Source organism: Triturus cristatus, chromosome 8, assembly GCF_964204655.1.
Source record: "Triturus cristatus chromosome 8, aTriCri1.1, whole genome shotgun sequence".
Classification (NCBI taxonomy): Eukaryota; Metazoa; Chordata; class Amphibia; order Caudata; family Salamandridae; genus Triturus; species Triturus cristatus.
In genome coordinates this window covers 1369312227-1369332915 of record NC_140591.1, presented here as the reverse complement: position 1 = coordinate 1369332915, position 20689 = coordinate 1369312227, and the positions used below count along the sequence as shown (strand labels likewise).

Sequence of the window (20689 nt, the reverse complement as noted above, 5' to 3'; positions counted from 1 at the left end):
CAATTGCTGAGGTTTTGCATGAAATGAATTAATCTTCAAGAAATGGGTTGCTGTTGTTTAGTTCTGTGGTTGAACGTAAATTGCAATGTGATAGGGCGCGGAGGTTTTAAACAGCCAATAAAGTATGTATAATGAAAAATAAAAGGTGGTATATGAAGGATGTTCCTGAAACATCTTTCAATATGTGGTAAAACAAGTGTGTACAACTTGAATGCAAGATGCTTATAACTGAGGACCTCAGTGGTGTATAAGTAAGTGTGGTATTTAAGAAAAATGGTCCTCAACTTCACCACTGTTCTTAAACACCACGTCATCAAGCACAGGAGGAAAAGGAGCCGGAAACTATGATTTGACACCTCCATGATGCCGCCACTGTTCTAAAGTCCTAAATGTCATATGCAAAATGTAAACTTTTCGTACATTTACCAGTTTAAAAAAATATAAAAACTCTACAGAATAAATTCAGCAGCATCAGGTCCTTTGGAATTCGCATACAGTACACATGGATTGAGATGTCACCCAGATGCCGTGGCAATAGATCTCAAAGGTGGTTGCATAGATATTACAAAGTATGGTTGACAGAATAAACTATTGAGCCACAAATCATGGAACATGAATGTGGGAGGATCTGAGCAATTGTATCTAATACATAGGGTCATCCTTGACTTGAGGAACTGAATGACTTCAGGACCACACACTCTCTTCAATGTGCATGACATGGATGCAAATTACTACCCATTATTAACTATGTAAGTGGGAGTTTGCTATTGAAAAATGAAAAACAATTGACCTCGACATCCAGGGATTTTTTTCAGATCACCGGAGGAAGATTCCTGTTAACAGAGCCAACCAGGGCTCTGTTGATGGAAAACCGACAGTCCTCTCAATTGTAAATAGGCTATTTGGATCGTCATTTTGATGTTAAGTGTACGTTGATACATTTGCGACAGAGAATCTGTCCTCCAAACTTTAAATCACCCCCTTAGTTATAGTCATATCACAGAGTACAGATTTTTACATTTCCACACACCAATGTCGACCCGTTTTAATGACCTTTTGCATATAACTTGCTTTGAGGTTTACATTTTGAACATTGTTTCTTTTATCCTATAGGTGGCTGATGGTACTGAATGTAAGCCATACAGCAATTCAGTGTGTGTTCGAGGGAAGTGTGTCCGAACAGGCTGTGATGGCATCATCGGCTCTAAACTTCAGTTTGACAAATGTGGGGTGTGCGGAGGAGACAACTCTAGCTGCACAAAAGTCACAGGAACCTTCAATAAGAAATGGTAAGGGACTCAAAGAAGGTATTACCATCATTTTTATATTACGATCCAGCAGGTTAGGCATAATATTTATTATTTCAGGCTAAAACTTTGAAAATTAGGGTAGATTTTGAAAGAAGGACCCTAGTTAATACCACACCTTTTGTTCACACCCACAAAAGTACTGTCTTCTGCCATACATGTCAATGATGTTGCCTCAGTAATTACTTCTCATTGGGCGAAGACTAGGGTGCTGTAAATGCAATTTATAGGACACTATAAGCCACGTTATGGTCAATGCTTGTAACTCCCACAAAATGATGAAAACTTTTAAAACCTTTCAATTTTACTTAACCATGATAAATCGGTCAGCAATTAATGATAGTTTATTGGCAACACAACATCTGTTTCATTACATAACAGTTGGGCAATAGATCTCACTGACATATTTAAAGCATTATCTGTGTTGCCAAACTCTAAATCAAGACATGGTAATTTACTTGATAATTAATCAGGTATATAAATGTCACCAGACCAAGGTTAACTGATGTTAGATTATTAATCATTTTATTTATGTTTGAGGCAGTGTGAAGAAGCTGTGACATAGCGTTTCAAATAATTATTGTATCCATGCCAGATTTTCTATCTAATGCCTGTCCTTCTATAGATAGGCATTAATACCTTCTTAATGATTGTTTGTCTTTTTTGAAACAATTTGTTTTCAATCACTTGGATAACATAATGCCTGTGGGAAAATTATACTCACAAAGATAAGCCCAAATCAATCACTATGCCTGTAGTATATACTGAACAATCTTTTTCAGTTTACAAGCTAAACTGGGAACACAATGTTACTTCTGATGAAATGTGTGAATTTTGTTGATTTTTACAAAACAATTTAGCCTTGATCTCAGAATGTAAATATTCAATGGAAAATGGTATCTCAGCTTGGAACATGATGTTTGGGCTATCTAGGGTTTACAGAAGCACATCATTAACAAACCCTGAAGGGGGCTTTTTGCAAGTTGTTTTGTGCTCCACAGAGAGGGAATTTTCCTGCTCCGAAACTGCCGAACTAAACAGAGGGATGGTGTGGCATTATGGCTAATCTACTTATAATAAGATTATTAGTTATTCACAGTAGGCTTGGCTGTAATTTCTGCTTCACTGACATAATTTGGTGTAAATTTGGTAATTTTACGTTATGCTTGTTGCACGAAATTCCTGAAATCATGTAATTATGGGCTGTTCGTAGCAAAATATTTAGCTCAAACACACAGGAACGAAACTAACGACCTGAACACAAAAGGCAGCTGTTTGCGGTGCTTGTGATTTTAGATGATTTTTAACCTTGAAATGCTTCCTTGTGTCCAAAATAGACCAGAGGATGCATATTGCATTCAAATATAGCACAACATGCTGGTTTTGCATTTTTAGTTATTACGTATATTTTCACATAATCTTTCTTTAAATTTGTCATGCAATTACAAAAGAAAATTACGTGAATTACACACACTCCTATTCCAAACAGTGTACTGCAGATCATCACTGGATTGTGGCACTGACAATTCTAACTTGCTGGCTACAAGAAAAATAAAAAGCAGCTAAGGATAGTCTTTTACTGATAGACACGTCTCTTGCCTACTTGTGAAGCACATTTGGGATCCATTAGTGAACAGAGACAGCCTGATCATCCAACACCGTGGTGAAGGGACATGTCACTGTTTGCCGCAGAAATTAAGGCACTTAATTCCAGTCATTGTAAAACTCTGATGCAGCCAAAGGATGCTTCAAAGTGTTTTTGGATTAGGGGAGCAGCAAATTGCTAGTTCTCTCTCAATTCAAGCAATATCTGACAATACAGCTAATGTAGATGGTCATGAAAGGTTTCAAAATTGGCACTGAAGAGAATTGGTGAAACTCACGGACCATGGGGGCGCACCACTAGGTACTTTGGAATGTATTGAAAGAAAAGGTCCTAGTTTTACCTGTTGATTATGATTAGAAACAAAACAACAGAAACCCATAAAAGAATGACCATTCTACAGTAACTGAGGACTTGAGATGGTTGAGAAGAATGCGATGAACCACCATGTCAAAGGCTAACAACGTTTTGTGAAAGATCACAGCCCACTAGGAGAAGGGGCATGTCACTGTTTCTTAAAGCAATCAATGCCATTAATTCCAGTGGTTCTCTTCAGAGTCAGATTTAGATATTTTTAATACAAGCCTTCATTTATTTATTGTTACTATAAAACTCTGATGCAAGCAAACAATGCTTCATAGTGTTTGTGGGTAAGGAGAGGAGAGTAGTTGCAACATATAGAATAGTTAGGTTAAGTCCAACTGCCCAGAGGAAAATGCGGATCATAAGGTGTTTACCAAAGTCTCTGAATTCAGCCTCACATTGAAGATGCAGTGTCAAAAAGAGGTAAATTGGGAAGCTTCAGAGGTAGTGACATTACCCGGACATTGAAATAGTTTCTGTCTAGGAAGTAGCAGTGACAAATGGTGTTGACAAACTTTTGGGTTGCCAGCCCAGATATTAGAGAGGCATTGGTAAATAATGTGGCTATCAACATGATGGTAGATTGAGTTAGATGATCTTTGTATTGCAAAGTTCGAGGTGTGAAGCAGCAGCTTTTAATTTGTTGATGTTCTTATTGGCAGTGGCCTTTGCAACTTGTAAGATAACTAATTAGTCAAAAACTGTGTTATTATTATCTAAATGGGGTGAGGGACATTGGGCAAAGTTTAATTAAGTTTCGCTACTGAAGATATGAATCTGACCATAACAGATATTTTGGAATATTGGCACTTGGGAGTGTCAGAAGGAATTGTAATCATTTTTCGGTAGACCCGAAAGAGTTTTTTCGAAGAATTGTCTACTTCGGTATTGTGGGCCTTAAAGTAGGTTTCTTACTCTGGTTTTGACATGCTCACACCTCATGTACCTTAGCTACATTTTTAACAAGGTTCAAACAATAACATTCTTTGTTCATCAATTGATGTCTTTTCCTACTGTCCCTAACACCAATAGTACTAGGATTAGAGTCATGTATCAATTCCTTGCTCAAGGTTAATAAATGCCTTCTGCAACCATTTTCAATGTTCATTCTTCTAGGTGATGCAAAATGTGGAAACCCTGTTCCATAACATGTGTTGTCATTTTCACTATCTTGAAAAATGCTCAGTTATACAATTAAGCTATGACATAACCAGGGGTTGCACACTTCATAACCCTATGAGGGTGGTGTTTATTAGTGTTAATTCAGTGTAGTCTGAGTGTTCCTCACCTTCTATCAGAATGTTCTAGGTTTGTTAATATTGACGATTTATCCCTAACATTTGCAAGTCTCAGTCCAAGGATTCAGAATATCTTGATTCATCAATGAATTTGCTATGCACTTCTTGAAATCTATCTAACTGGTTATTCAGACTGTATATTTCCCTTTCACACAATCATACATCTCTTGCAACCACATCTCAATATCAGGACTGTGGTAAGTTCTCCAAAGTCTTAGGATCAAAAAGTTTGCTGCTGCTATGCCGATACTCATCTTATCCGTTGATTAGTGATGTGATCTCCGCGTAAAAGATTGAATCATGTAACAGGACTGCCTGGCATGCCGAAGGCCCTGCTATGTCACCACTTTACGCAATATCTCCTACACTTCAGTCCAGCAGTGACAGTTAGGGCAATCCCAGAGCAGGTGCATAATATTGCTTTTTGGATGTGTGCTTCTCCAGCATGCTGCCTAAGGATTATTTCAGCATCATTCATCTTTATTTGGATCATTGCCATCTGTGTAGGATTTTGTAATAACCAATATCCAATCATGTTTCCCTGAGGGGATTATTATTCTTTGTCATGAGGTCTGACCAGTCTTCATCCAAATAGTCTAACTGCAGACAGAGTGACCACCAGTCTTTCAATTGTTTGGATAGCAGTACTCAGAAGATGTGGTCTGTTATAGTCTTGTAGAGCCCGGATACCACTCCTTTATAAGTTCTCAAGGTACACAAATATTTAAGGATGGAAGATTCATAAAGTTCTTTCAGGGGCCCAAGATCTTGTTGAGGCAGTGGTTGAGAAGCTGGTAGCTCCAGAAGTGAGTGTGTAGGGAAGAGGGGGTGTAGATCAGATTCTTCCTTTGTATCTGCAAATGTTTTCAGATTACCATCTACAAGCTGGTCATTTATTGTCTTTATGCCTCTGGGTTCAAAATCTTACCAGTTCTGCTCTACTCCAGTTTTTATGATACTGTTAATCCACAGAGGGGCATTCTTGTGTATTCTGCTATTTGCATAGGTCATCACAGAGACCATGAAGTTAAAGGCTATTTCTTGCCACATGCCCCTGTGCTGTGTACAGTGTCCTGATACCCCCGATTTCTGTCATCTGATGAGTTTTTGCTAACTGAGATGCCGGTCAGTAGGTCTGTGAGGTAGATGTAGACCACTACTTTCTATTGCTGCATGAAGTTTGGACAGTTAAAAGCGCAGATTTAACCCACTCCAAATAAAGGTTCTTAGTAGCGTAGATACTTCTACTCTTAGTGAAGTGGGATACATATTGGAAACATAAACAAAGATGTATTTGAGACAGGTCATCACCTTCATTTTAATCACTTGTGTCTTGACACACATTGATAAACTGCGTAAGGACCATCTAGCCAGATCAGATTTGATCACTGTGAGTAAAGAGCTTATATTACTGTCATTGTCTACTATGCTAATCCCTGCTTAATCTAGATGCTTTCCAATAAAATGGATGGTTTCCAATGGCTGCAATACTGGTGTGTCTAGTGATGCAAAGTGGCTCACATTTCTCCCAATTATTTCTGTAACTGGAGAATGTTGAGAAGTGTGAAATTACATTTATGAGAGCTTTGATGAACGTGATTGGCATTGATACAGTTAACACATAAAATAGACCTTCATCTTTCCCTGCAAGTGCCATTACCCCCTCTATGTCCTTGGCATGATTAATGGTAATTGCCAAGGGTTCTAATGCTAATGTAAAGAGCAATGGGGAGAGGGGTCATCCTTGACTGGTGCTTCTCTTGACTTCAAACTCAGGGGACACTTAACCATTTCAGGCAATCACTGCAGACAGCGCTGTGTACAGCCATTACACTTTTTGCTAAGAATTTATCTCCCAGTTCTATGTTCTCCATGACCCGTTATAGGTACCCCAACTCCACCCTATCAAAGGCTTTCTCTGTGTCATCGATCCCACCAATTTTTCATCAGAGGCATTATATACTTGCCAGAAAGCATGTGTAAGCCATCTTAGATGTGACCAGATGAGTGATGTAGAATGAAGCCCACCTGTTCCCAGTGGATGAGAGATGGCAAAAGGCCCTTCAATCTATTGGCCAGAACTTTGATCTTAGGGGTAGATTAAGTTAGCATTTGCCTTGCCGTTGCATCATGCAACACTACGCATGATAACACAAAGGCTCACTTGTGATTTACAAAGTCTTGCAGCACCTGATTTCCCTGGCCCTGCGTGGCTTTGTAAAGAAATTTAATGAGCTGCATTCTGTTACAATTCTTATTGGTAGGCATTCCATGCGTGGAACATAAATGCTCTTGTTCGTCCACCCATGGATTTATTGCTTTTCTATATCTACTAAGGTTTGTAAGGGCTGGAACTGTGTGAAATTAGTACGTCTATAATAGCGATGAAGTCTGGATTCATCACGCTTGTAACACAGGCACCCTTGCACCATGTGCAAGGATGTAATGGTGCAAGGGTGCCTGAGTTGGCACTAGGCAGCATCTAGTGCACTAGCAAAGGGAGAGAGATGAAGTGTGCCTAACTTAGTAGATACGGTACTTTACAGCTCTCTTCCGTTCATGCAATACAGTGCAGCTACTTGCCTTGCTGCACTGTGTTGTGTGAATTCTTAATAAATATGCCCGTTAGTGTCTACATTAAGTATGGAGAATGCAGGTTCACAATGGCTTGTGATGACGTGCAATGTTCAGCAGTAGGTTTAGAGGGTTTTCATGAAACTGCTTCAGTGAAAAGAAGTTATTTAGCTGATTTCAGCACTGTGTTTTGTTAGTCTGGGGTCAATCCATTGAGTGCTTCTGCCATCACTTCCTTAGTTAGCGGCATTTGAGTAGGACTGTCGCTAGTGAGGAAGGGGGTCATAAGGCAAATCAACAGAGTCAAATATGCATCCTTCTTGGAATACCATGATTAGTGGAAGGGGGTGGCACGCCAGCTTCTCACAAGTCCTTAGGAGTCACTGAGTCACTGTGTAATTTTCAAATTGTCATCTTTGCCTTTTTAAAAGAGGTGTTCCTCCTACATAGCTGAACGGATTGCTCTGAGAGGTGGTTTGTCAAGGTGAGACCGTGGGTATAGATAGATTGTGATCAATTACATTAGTATGTGTCCTTTGTGTATTTGGCCTCATTTCTGCCCCATTGTTTAGCTGTGCTGAATCTGCACTTCACTTCTTTTTCTTTGTTCAATCACTCAATCAATCCACTTTATTCGATTAATTTAAATCATAAAAGTACAATCCACAACAATACACAGACAAAAAAGACATTTAAATATAAAATGTAAGAAACACTATCACTTAAGAATTCATCATGTGCAAATTTTCCAAATGTAAAATTTCCATGAACCTAATTTAAGCGGAGTTCATCATAAGGTTCCTGTTATTTTTGAACCTCATAAAAATACAATGCACAACACTCAGTCAGAGTACGTAATGAATTGGTCGTAGATCAGCCCCATTTGTTAGAAATGCCAGAGCTATGCACCACTCTTTTCCCTTTGCTCGATTCCTCATTCAAAAATAGATCTGCCTGGTATGTAATGCTCAAGATGGCCACCACCAATCGCCTTTCTATGACTGTGCCTCCCTTGGTGATCAGTTGGTGCTCAACAGGGCCTCCGATACGGATGCCCCTCGCATCTCCTGCCAGTTGCCATTGACTGAGTCCCCCACATCGTACTCACCCAATCCTGTTCACAAAGGCCTGTCCACCAGAATCCTCAGTCTGCTGCATGGATCCACATCTTCCATTGGGTCACACTGCATACCTCCGTCTCGGGCCTCCAGCACTACCACACAGAGCCCTTTCTGCTATCCTGGGGGGGGGGGAGCACAACAGTCACCATTTAGCTTCTACCACAGATACAGGGTTGTCACTTATTATGCAACAAGAGCTGTAGCGGGTCTCCAAGATCAGGCAGTTGCAGAGCTATAAAAAGATGCCGCTATCTTCCTTGCCACCTGGCTCCACTCCCCCTGGGTTGGTTTCCTACTCTGTAAGATTTACTCATATGAGTCAATCAATCAATCAATCAATCAATCAATCAATCATTTGTAAAGCGCACTACATACCCGCTAGTGTCTCAAGGTGCTGGGGGGGGGGGGGGGGGGCGCTACTGATCGAACAGCCAGGTCTTGAGTATCCGCCTGAAGGTCAGCAGGTCTTGAGTCTGTCGTAGGCTCAGTGGGAGGTGTTCCATGTCTTGGCGGCGAGGTGGGAGAAGGATCTCCTGCTGGTGGTTGTTTTTCGGATTCACAGGACAGTGGCGAATGAGAGGTCGGCGGAGCGTAGCTGGCGGTTGGGGATGTAGAAGGAGAGCCGTCTGTTGAGGTAGGCTGGGCCGGTCTTGTGGAGTGCTTTGTGTGCGTGGATGAGGAGCCTGAAGGATATCCTCTTGTTGACGGGGAGCCAGTGCAGGTTTCTCAAGTGGGGGGTGATGTGGCCGTGTCATGGTACGTCGAGGATCAGTCGTGCCGAGGCGTTTTGGATGCATTGTAGTTGTTTGATGAGCTTGGTCGGGCTCCCGCGTAGAGGGCGTTTCCATAGTCGAGTCTGCTGCTGACGAGGGCCTGGGTGACTGTCTTTCTTGTATCTGTCGGGATCCATCTGTAGATCTTGCGGAGCATGCGGAGGGTGTTGAAGCAGGAGGAGGAGACGGCGTTGACTTGCTTGGTCATTGAGAGCGTTGAGTCGAGGATGATTCCCAGGTTGCGTGCGTGGTCGGTGGGTGTCGGGGCTGCCCCCAGTGCCGTCGGCCACCAGGAGTCGTCCCAGGCTGAAGGGTTGGAGCCGAGGATGAGGACTTCCATCTTGTCCGAGTTCAGCTTCAGACGGCTGATCTTCATCCAGTTGGCGACGGCCTTCATTCCTTTGTGGAGGTTGGCTTTGGCAGTGATGGGGTCCTTGGTGAGGGAGAGGATCAGTTGAGTGTCGTCGGCATAGGAGATTATGTTGAGGTCGTGCTGTCCGGCGAAGTGTGCGAGCGGGGCCATATAAATGTTGAACAGTGTCGGGCTGAGGGAGGATCCCTAGGGTATGCCGCAGAAGATCTCAGAGGCTTTGGATCGGAATGGGGGGAGGCGGACGCTCTGGGTTCTGCCGGAGAGGAAGGAGGTGGTCGATTCCAGAGGCTTGTCTCGGATCCCTGTGGCGTGGCGTGTGCGTAGTGTGCGGTGGCAGACGGTGTCGATGGCGGTGGAGAGGTCTAGGAGGATGAGTGCTGCGGTCTCACCATTCTCCAGCAGGGTCCTGATGTCGTTGGTGGCGTCGATGAGGGCAGTCTCGGTGCTGTGGTTGCTGTGGAATCCTGACTGGGAAGGGTCCAGGATTCAATCTAATCTAGTAAATCTAAACTGTACACAAAGATTAGATCAAACTGTTGCTTAACCTTACTTCAATTTAACTGAGTTTACTTGTGTGACTGAGTTATTCTGTGTCATTGTTTGACTTGTATGTTCTATCTGCAATAAAAACATGTTAAAAAATGGTTTCACTTGTAATAGTGTAGAAAAATAGGCACATAATTATATATTTAATGTAACAACAAATAAACATTTAATACCCAATCTAATAGCTTACTATGATAGTATACACCACGGCATCCAGCTCCCACATTGGTGCATAAATGTAATAAAGGTTAAAGTAAACAGGACTTACACTAAACGCAGATATAAAAATAATACATTAACTAAATGAAGATTGTGAAGAAAATATTTACAACATTGCACAATAGGTTACAACAATTAAAGAAATGGTTGACTTTGATACAAAGCGAAGCATAAGTTAATTTAACAGCACACAAATAATTTGAGAGGCAAAGAGAACAGAAGAACAGGTAGTGGAGGCACTGTTGCCAAGCAAACACAAATGAACCGAGAGGTTGTTTTCAGAGATTATCTCTTTTATTTCATATGAGTTGGATTTTGCAAAACAGCCAATACAGCCAACACGTTTCGCCTGTATCTGGGCTTCTTCAGGGCTGTGTTTGAAAGTTGAAATTTGTATCCCACTATGTATAAGAGATCCAAATAATATTGAAATGAGGAGCTGTAACCTTGAAAGTAATACACCAACAAGCTTGAGATGTAGCGCCATCAGCCACATCTAGAAGCAAACCCATATCTGGTTCCGGTATCCAGTCTATCTGGAATTCTACTGGAGACGTACAAATTTTAACTTTCAAACACAGCCTGAAGAAGCCCAGATACAGGCGAAATGCGTTGGCTGTATTGGCTGTATTGCAAAATCCAACTCATATGAAATAAAAGAGATAATCCCTGACAACAACCTCTCGGTTCATTTGTGTTTGCTTGGCAACAGTGCTTCCACTACCTGTTCTTCTGTTCTCTTTGCCTCTCAAATTATTTGTGTGCTGTTAAATTAATTTATGCTTCGCTTTGTATTTTGAATCTAAGTCAACCATTTCTTTAATAGTTGGTGGTGAACCACTATTTGAGGTGGGCAATTATGAACTTTCTGGCAACTTCTGAATACCTTAAAGCTACAGGTGATTGTGAGAGATTGGGTTCCCCTAGCCACCACTGTTTGTTTGACTTTCATAAGTTAATTTAATTTGGAACAAATCTGAAGTGTAAAGTGACAAATGCTATGCATAAAGAACCTTGTTTGGTGCACTTTTTAATGTAAAACATTATTGCGGATCCAAGCGTCTACCCCTGCATGTTCCACTGGCAGTTTTAACTGATTAACACTCACACACTAGCATAGGGATGCAAAGAGGTCTCTGCTTTCTGCTGATGTGATTCACAATGCTCCATGTATATTGGAAAGTGTTGCTATGTTTAGTGGGAATATTTTGACCAGTCCACACCCCAAAGAATGTTGGAATGTTTGCCTTTAATCAATAAGAAAGCTCAGATCATCCAAGGCAATGTCCTATTAAAAGTATTTACCTTTCTTTTTATTGTAAACAACTTTTGAGGAAGAATAATATTTAATATGTGCCTATTCTTATTTTCAGTAAGGGTTACACTGACATAGTGAAGATACCGGAAGGTGCAACTCATATCAAAGTCCGGCAAATGAAGGCTAAGGACCAGAAGACATTTACAGCGTACTTGGCCCTTAAAAAGAAATCGGGCGAGTATTTAATTAATGGGAAATACCTGATCAGCACATCTGAGACAATCATTGACTTAAATGGAAGTGTCATGAACTACAGTGGCTGGAGTCACAAGGAGGATTCATTTCATACAATGGGACATGCTGCAACCAAGGAGATTCTTATAGTACAAATTCTGTCCACTGATGCCAGCAAACCTGTAGATGTGAGTTACAGTTTTTTTGTTCCCAAAAAACAACTTCCATCGTCGAACAGCATTACCAGCATCAGCAACAAACTAGTGCCACAGATTACCCAGCCTGACTGGGTGACTGGACCATGGCTCTCCTGCTCGAGAACCTGTGACACAGGTTGGCACACAAGAACTGTTCAGTGCCAAGATGGACTTGGAAAGTTAGCAAAAGGATGCCTTCTGTCTCAGAGGCCGTCAGCATTTAAACAATGTTCACTAAAGAAATGCTAACCTATGACTCTAGTCATTTCACAGAAATGTCTCCGCAACCATTATTGACATACCGCTATATGGCATACCCAGAGGAAGAGAACAATCAGCTACTTTGTAGTAATCAAGGAAAGCTACTTAACCGCAGAAGCTGCCACTCTGGGCCACATGCTATGTGGACACTACTTTACATATGAGTAGATTCTGGGATGTCAGAAAGCAGAAGAATCTGCTACAAGTTCTTATTTCTGTGATATTTGAAGACTTACAGCACCATCTTCCCAATGTCACCTACCTCCAATGCTTATAGTTCATGATCAGGTGTCATTTTCAAGTTAATCTTAACATGAAATACAGTAGCATGTATTTTTATAATTTGTAAATACTTGCCCTTTGGCATGTCACGTTACACCACAGGCACTTGTAAAACATGATATTTATATCAGCAACTGATTGACCAAAGTATGTCTACAGCCATTGATAATCTCAGTCGATTTATTTCCAGGAATGGCTGCAGACGTTTACTGGAAAACAAAGTGCTTGCTTCCATTTATACATTTTCTATCCGACTTTTCTTCTGACAATAGGAGACATATTTCCTCCTAGGATCTTCCTGGTGAAAAAGTTCAGGTTTTTTTTTCATAAAAAGTGATGTTTTTAAAAAAAAAACAATATCTCACAAAAGACTTGCATCTACCTTGAATGAAAAACATAGTAAAACTATTCTTTCTTTTTAGAGAGGCATTCAGTATTTTTGATCTAGCAGGTCATGTGTATAGTGACTTGTTATCTTCCTAACCCAGGTGTCCCTCAAGTGTTACCACTGCTTTGTCTTTTATTTTTTTCTAGTTTCATACTGAAGAATGTTTTTTTTCAACCCAAATGTATCAAAGATCTCCTACGTGTTACAGACAAGAGCAAGCGGAGTTCAATGTTTTGACTGCAATGCCTAACCTTGGTATCGATCCTACCAGAGAAAAAAGTTTTATGTGTTTGCTAACAAGATGCAGATAGTTTTCTTTAGTGTACACCATGTTTAGTTTATTTCAATCAAAGGAATTACTGTCTTTTTGAAATAGGAAAACATACCATAATGTGGTAGCCAATGTCTCAACAATGATTCCATATAGAAAACATTCTGGCACTTGTATGTGATAATCAGTTGCCACATGGAAGTATGTATTGTTTGAGTCATCAAGTCAAATATAACAACTAGATTTGATTGAGGAAAACATATTTATAAATAAGAAGTTGTTATTCCTAAACTTCAAGGTTCCAAAATACAGAGAGAAATACCCCTTTATTCTGAATGGACAGCACATTTTACATACACCCAAAACCAAAATGTACATAATCATTATTTGATGGGCAAACAGTGCTCCAACTATTACTATTAGAAAGTGGGATGTCCATAACGTACTTTAAAGGTGAGTGTGAATCACTAAAAGTCACTATTTTAGGTTTGAGGTATGTAGGCAACATATTCTGAATGCCCAATTTGGTTCAGCTAGCCATCACAGCTATAATAATGTTGCCTCATACTATCAAACAAAAATCTAGATTACTTCTAGATGAAATAATACTTCAGCATGACAATCAAAAGATGGTCTACTGCATTTTAAATTATTTCAGTTGAGACAAAGGCTCCTTTTTCAGCATACAGGCTTAGTCTGCTAATAACACAGTCACTATTCCGAACACTTATATGCTGTGCTCAGTTTGCCCTTTTATGTACATCTTGGGAAAGCAAAGATAAATGAAGGTGCCAGGATGTTAAATGATGAATAATATCTTGGAGAGCCAAGGTGTGAGGACATTGTTGAGGTGTGATTACATTGAATTATAGTAGGTTATCAGCAGGGTTGTAAGTTGTGCAACACATGCATTCCATTGATATTTATCAGGCACTGGTCCTACCTTTCTTGACCAGAATGTGTTAAGTAAACCTAGCAGATTAGAAACTTGTCTAGTTGAGCCTTGTTTTGAAAGCTATGATAAAAGTTAATCTTTTAGCCATTTCCTGAACCTTAGGTGGGCTGGTTCCACCCGCAGTATTTCATCTATATTATTCCAAACCTGAACAGTAAATGTTCACCCTCCTACTTTCAACCTTTCTGAATTAGGGGCTTTCAAAGTCAAGAGTGGAGATGGACCATTTAAGTGCTCTAGATCAAACCCTGAGGTGTATTATAAAAGGATGCATTTTATGAGAGAGATTTTAAAGCTCTGATAAATGAATACCAGCAGACTAAACCACTAATAACCCATTTGGCACCAGTAGGGTATGGCACGTTCCAATGCAATTCATGAAAATGCAGTGTGCTCACAAATACTGATTCCAGCATTTTGCTTGATTGCATCAAACATACTGAAGTTGTCTGCCTTCATGTGGAAACAGTCCCAGCCCATTCAGAGCTACAGATATAAAAATGTGTTGTGGGTTATTTGCAAATGTAAGATAAGCAACTCGGCACTGAAGAAAATAATTTATTTTTGTACAACTGGTATGTGAACAGATGTAATACATTTATTTATTCTTATTTAACAAAGACACCAGTTGGGCAAATGTATCTATATTTAAAAAATGTACTATCATCTTTTTTCTTATTTATGCTTCTCTTTTGTGTGGAAAGTACACCTTGTGAGTTTACATATTGTACAGCACTGTCTAATTTTGTATTTTTTTTACAGAACGCTTTCTGTGTGAAATATGTTTATATGTCCCTGTAAATATATCCTGTATAGAATCTCGTTACAATTCCAGCGTTCTCCCCATTCCTAATGGAGATGTGCATTTGACCTTGTCTGGCATATAGTGTTCTAGGCTGTTTGCTATGCTTACAATATTCACCATATGCTATCAATAGCCACTTACTCAGTGTTTCCTAAACCTCTGTTGCACTATCATTGGACACAATATGGGCATTGTTTAATCGTGCTGAGTTACAATGTGATTTGTTACTGAAAGTCACACAACAAAGAATCTCTGACAAACATTTTCCTGATACTTTGGATTTGGTTGTGGGCTACAGAATGTTTGCTCACCCATAGTATAGGACACTTTAACAAAAAGGAATACCGTAGGTTTTATGGTGGCCTTGAAAAATATGATGAACAGTGCAAATATATCACAGTGTAGTTCATTTAATCCAGATATTGTTTTGCAATCAAATTAGTGACAGACATTATAAAGGTGATTGTACTTGGACTGATGGGAGAGCCGAATGAACTGTGTGTATTATTGTGGCCTGCCTTTAAATCGTACAAGAACATTTACACATAAATGTTTGTTCCACTGCCTTCTTGGCCCCTTTGCCACTTCTCCTGATGCTCAAAATCGCCTCCTTATTCAAAAGCTAAATTACTGAACTCTTGAGACCAATGAACCTTTGTAACATAGAACATTTATTTTGGATCTAAAGTAAGTGGTAAATGTCCTTGTCATGACATTTACAATAATGCACTGATGCTCAACAGTTCTACCACCTATCAATTAGTAATATACATATATATATATATATATTTAGGTCAAGAGAAAATTATAGTCTGCCAATGTTGTGTTTGAATATGTCCATGTTATTTTTTTCACAGTAAAATGACAACAAAATTAATGAATGTACCCAACACTGGATTTGCTTCAATTTCTATGCATTTCTACATGTCTAGATGGGTAACAAACATACCCCAAATCATAATGTCTAACATGTATGTTTTAACTGATAATATCAACAAAACAGATACACAGTTTATCTAAGCGTTAATTGATCTGTCACTGTGTAAGTGCACAATGATATTGGTGCAATGTGGCTAGACATTTAAGTTCACCTGTCACTATCCTCATACTGTAGATAAGTAAAGTGAAATTATGAGGATAATAAATAATGTATTTCAAGTCAATTTGGCAATGTGCAAAAGAGCCAAAAAGCCAAGGTTCATCTCTTTTCTGTTGAAAAATTGTGTACATTCCATTTAGAAGTGAACATTAAAAAATTAAGTATAAAATGCAGTTGGGTATGTAGCAGAACATACGGTTTTGCTCTGTTACTCATAACAACAATTTAGAAACACAACACAATTGCAATCTATTTTTTAAAAACTATGAGTAACATTTATATTTGTTTAGCAGCAAATAAAAAAAGGTGCACATAGACAAATGAAGGAAACGCACGAAATAGCATTCAGTCAAATATATTTACTTTCAAACAATTGATTATGTAGTTTGCAATCAAAGCAATGAAGTGTGTGCCACATTATATGAAGTTAATTGTTTCTTTAAACTGTTGGAATACATGCCTTTTCTAAGGGGTTTTAGAGCACTATCTTGTCAGACAATGTAAGTATGTAAAAAGTTACACCACGACTTAATCTGTTACCAGGGCTTACTCTACTCAAAATAAACTGGAGGAGAAAAGTACTGTAACAGCACTGTAACAGAATTCATTAAAAGCAATATTTTGTTTAATAAATCAATCATGTATGTATAATTTACCAATTGTATTCTTAAGCACTTGGTTCTGTGGTTTAGTGAAAGTAATAAATAAATTACTTATATCCTGCTTCAGAGTTCTACATTTTTGCATGTTTAGGACCTGTTTGAACTTATGCTTTTGGAGCATTTAAAGACACTTTGAAATTAAATACGTATATGATTTTATTTTGTGATCAAATCCAAATATAAAAGTTGTACATTGGTACATACATTTGTTTGTGAAGCTGCATCGAATACCCCTATTAATTAATTGTATTTTGCTTACTTCCTTTTCGGCACTTAAATGTTTGTAACTTAATGAACTTATTTTAGGAATCTAATGTGGAACACAAATGATAATACTTGGAGTAGTGTTTGGGATTTTATTAATATGAGGCACCAGACAGAAAGGAACATTTCGAAGCCCCTCTAATTTGCATAGAATGTGAGATCAAAGGAAATTACATCTCAATATGTACCTCCAATAAACTATGAGCCCTCGTTGAAGTGACTTTGAATTAAGCAATTTTCCTTGTGCAGATATTACAAAAACAATAAAAATATTAATAATAACCATAATAAAATATGAACATATATTTTAAAGTTCTATTAAGTGGGAAACAGTATATTAGTCACACTGGGTGGAAAGGTTTGACCTAGATTGTTCCAAAACATATCTTTGCTCAAAGGTTTTCAGATTAGTGCATAATTATGCATGTAGGGATGAAGCATATACATAGCAGAAGCCTGGCCGTAAAGGCAGCGGAGAGCTGTATGGAGACAGAACCAACATGTGATAGGAGGGTTAAGTGATTTGTGGACTTTTACTAAACCATGATGTAGTGTTCTTTGTAAAGGTGAGTATTCGGCTATTTCACTGAAATGAAGCTGTCTTGGAACTGTCTGTTTTGATACCGGGATATCGTTCTTATTCTTCGTTGCATAGATGGGGAAGACCTTTCACCTTGTTTTTGTTTTTGTAGATCTTCATCTTCTGCCTGAAAGTTGTCCTTACTTTGGATATGTGGAGAACCACTGGAAAAGTTGAGCTTGTTGTCCATGTAGTCAGGGGTGCCAGTCGTGACAGCGTTGTAGTTGATGCAGCTGGGTCTGAAAGTGCTGTAGGCTCGCAAGGGATGCCTCTGGAGTTCCATTATGGTCGGAGATGTAGTCATATTTCTCCAAGCCCTAATGAGATGGGCGCAGGCATGTAAGATGCTCTCAAGGTGCGGCAGGTGTTGATTAAAAATCCAAGATGACTTGCCAGGTACTGAGTACAAGATAAGGTATGTGGCACAAATGGATTTGGAGCAAGAAGGATATGCAAATTCAAGGAAACAAAACAGTTGACCATACCTTTATTTCTATTAAAAGCGTCACTCAAGTCACTATAAAACACCAGAAACAGCCAGAATATAAAGGTATGCTAAAAGGGTTTAATGCATGTGCCCTAAACTATGGCTACAAGACCTCTATCAATGCCCTCAGCAACATTTTAAAATGCTGATACTAATTATTAATATACACATAGATGGTTCCACAGTGCTTGTACTTTTTTTTAAAATGATGCAGATACATTTTACTAGTTTTAGAAATATCTCCTTTCACTTACAGCCAATGATTTCCCAATTTTGCATCACACCTGGAAAGCACATTTTCAAATGCAATTAAATGATGCTACACACCTTGCTAACTAACCAGCCCAGTCCCTTTGGTCTCATACTGCTAGATTATTGCTGAAAGACTCTGGGGAGAGAAAAGGAAGCCCATATTTACTAGGGTTTTGCATTTGGGCTGCATCATTTTTGTGATGCAGCCCTGACACAAAATCCTTTTTGGCATTTACTAACAAACGCAAAGTCGGTTAGAGTGGTGCTGCATGGTTTAGTAAATACAAAGTTTGCGTCAGATAGGCTTTACATGTGTTGAGCATGGGCGGTCCATGTACATTGCTGCAAACACCGATTTACAAAGACTTCTGAACATGGTTTTGTACCAAAAGGGTGCCCCTACCCGACAGAGGCGTAACAAGCAAAACTATCTTTATTTCTCCTCAATACTTCATTTTTCCATGTGTGACACATTATATAGCATGCTTAGAAAGAGGAATATGCTACTAAGGATTTCTTTTCTGCAGGAAGGCACACCTCCCTGCACAAAAACAATTGCTTCCTTATTGCAGGTCCCCTTGCCCCATGGTACAGGGATGCCTGCGCTGGTAGTAGGCAGCACACAGTGTGCCAGCACTGGGAGAGAGCATAAGTGCGCCATATCTTAGTAGATATGTTGCTCCATTCACCCAACACAGCACGGTAAGTTGCCTTGCTGCTTTGCATGAAACAATTATATACCCTGCCCAAGATCTCTAGAATTTCCACTTTGCCAGTATTTTACCAGCATGGTCAGTATTTTCATGTGTAAATCAGACGAAATTGGGTAAGGGAACACAAGCTGATATTTTTCTACATTTTTTTAACGTTTTCTGCAAGAGGATTAAGGCTGACGTGCATATGGTGGATCCTCATCTGTAGCACACTGGGCCAAACACTGAGGTGCCGATTAGGATCCTGGAAAAAATTTCCCCGTACGACTCGTATCCGGTCTTTTTACCGTACGAATCGTACAAGTGCCGTACAAACTGCCAAGTATGATTCGTATGGGAAAAAGTCCATACGAGTCACATTGGGAATAATTCCCCACACGTCCTCTGGTCGGAAAATGTGTCCGACAATTCCGCGGACGATTTACCGTACAAACGTGAAAAGTGAAGTCCGACCGCGCAAGTACGATCCATCCCGTGCGTCCGAAGTCACAACCGTATGGAAAAAACACCATCCGCACCGAACTCCCATAGCAACCATGGAGACATGTGCCCACATATGTGCCGACCCCCCCCAGCCCCTGTATGTACGCGCCGACCCCCCCAGCCCCCGTATGTACGCGCTGACCCCCCCCAGCCCCCGTATGTACGTGTCGTACCCCCCGTGTATGTACACCCGTGTACGTGTCGTACCCCCCGTATATGTACACCCATGTACGAGTCGTACCCCCACCCATGTATGTTAACCCGTGTACGTGTCGTACCCCCCGTGTATGTACACCCGTGTACGTTCGAGTCGTACCCCCACCCATGTATGTACACCCGTGTAAGTGTCGTACCCCCCGTGTATGTACACCCGTGTACGTTCGAGTCGTACCCCCACCCGTGTATGTATGGTGCGTACCCCCAGCGCGTAGCGCTGGGGGTACGCACCGTACATACGGGGGTGGGGGTACGACTCGAACGTACACGGTACATACACGGGGGGTACGACACGTACACGGGTGTACATACACGGGGGGTATGACACGTACACGGGGGGGTTCGCCGCGTACATACGGGGGCTGGGGGGGTCGGCGCGTACATACGGGGGCTGGGGGGGTCGGCACGTACATACGGGGGCTGGGGGGGGGTATGGCGCGTACCGGGTCCCCTAATCTGGTCATTTCGCGGCGTACTTCGCTTTTCCGGCACTTTTTGGTTGCCGTGAAAATATTGCCGTCCGGACTGCTGTCGGTTCGAATCGTACTTCCTGGGTCGTGAAACGCTGCCTGTAAGCGTCCCGACGTCACGTCGGAGCATTCCCGGATCACATTCGTATGTATATTTTCGTCGGTCGGTGTTTTTTACGATTCGTACGGAAATGGTGTTTCCGTGCGAATCGTACTTCCATGTTTGTAAAGTTTTACAACCGGGTACGAGTCGTACGGAGAAAACGCTCCGACCGACGGTTCGTACCCGGTTTTTCCAGGATCGTAATCGGCACCCGATAGTCTTGAATGCTTACTACAATAATTACAAGTCACATGACACATTTTCCACATCACCGAGGAGGCCTAACAAGGCTGAAACCAGTATGGGGTTGCTTGTGTTTCTGTTGAGAAGGGACTTGACACAATGACATGGCTGGACTCCTACTATCTGAGCTCAACCAAGACGGATTTGCATAAGGTCAATTCCTGACCATAGCAATATGGTGGATAAAAAAGGTGGACTGGAATTCCATCCAACTAATGACTACTGTCTGGATTAATTCCAGAATTCTTTACATCACAGAGCAAAAGATTAGCAAAAGAGAAAAAATCCA

General features: G+C 40.4%; 1 protein-coding gene across 1 annotated transcript in view; it reads left to right on the top strand.

Annotated features, from left to right (window-relative positions):
- Positions 1-16650, top strand: part of ADAMTS5 (ADAM metallopeptidase with thrombospondin type 1 motif 5) — a 100345-nt gene extending 83695 nt beyond the window's left edge. Inside the window, exons 7-8 of the mRNA XM_085623082.1 lie at positions 1114-1289; positions 11551-16650. Coding sequence (XP_085479208.1) covers positions 1114-1289; positions 11551-12115 — 741 coding nt within the window. The 3' untranslated portion in view covers positions 12116-16650. The remainder of the gene's footprint in view (positions 1-1113; positions 1290-11550) is intronic.
- The last annotated feature ends 4039 nt before the right edge of the window (positions 16651-20689 follow it).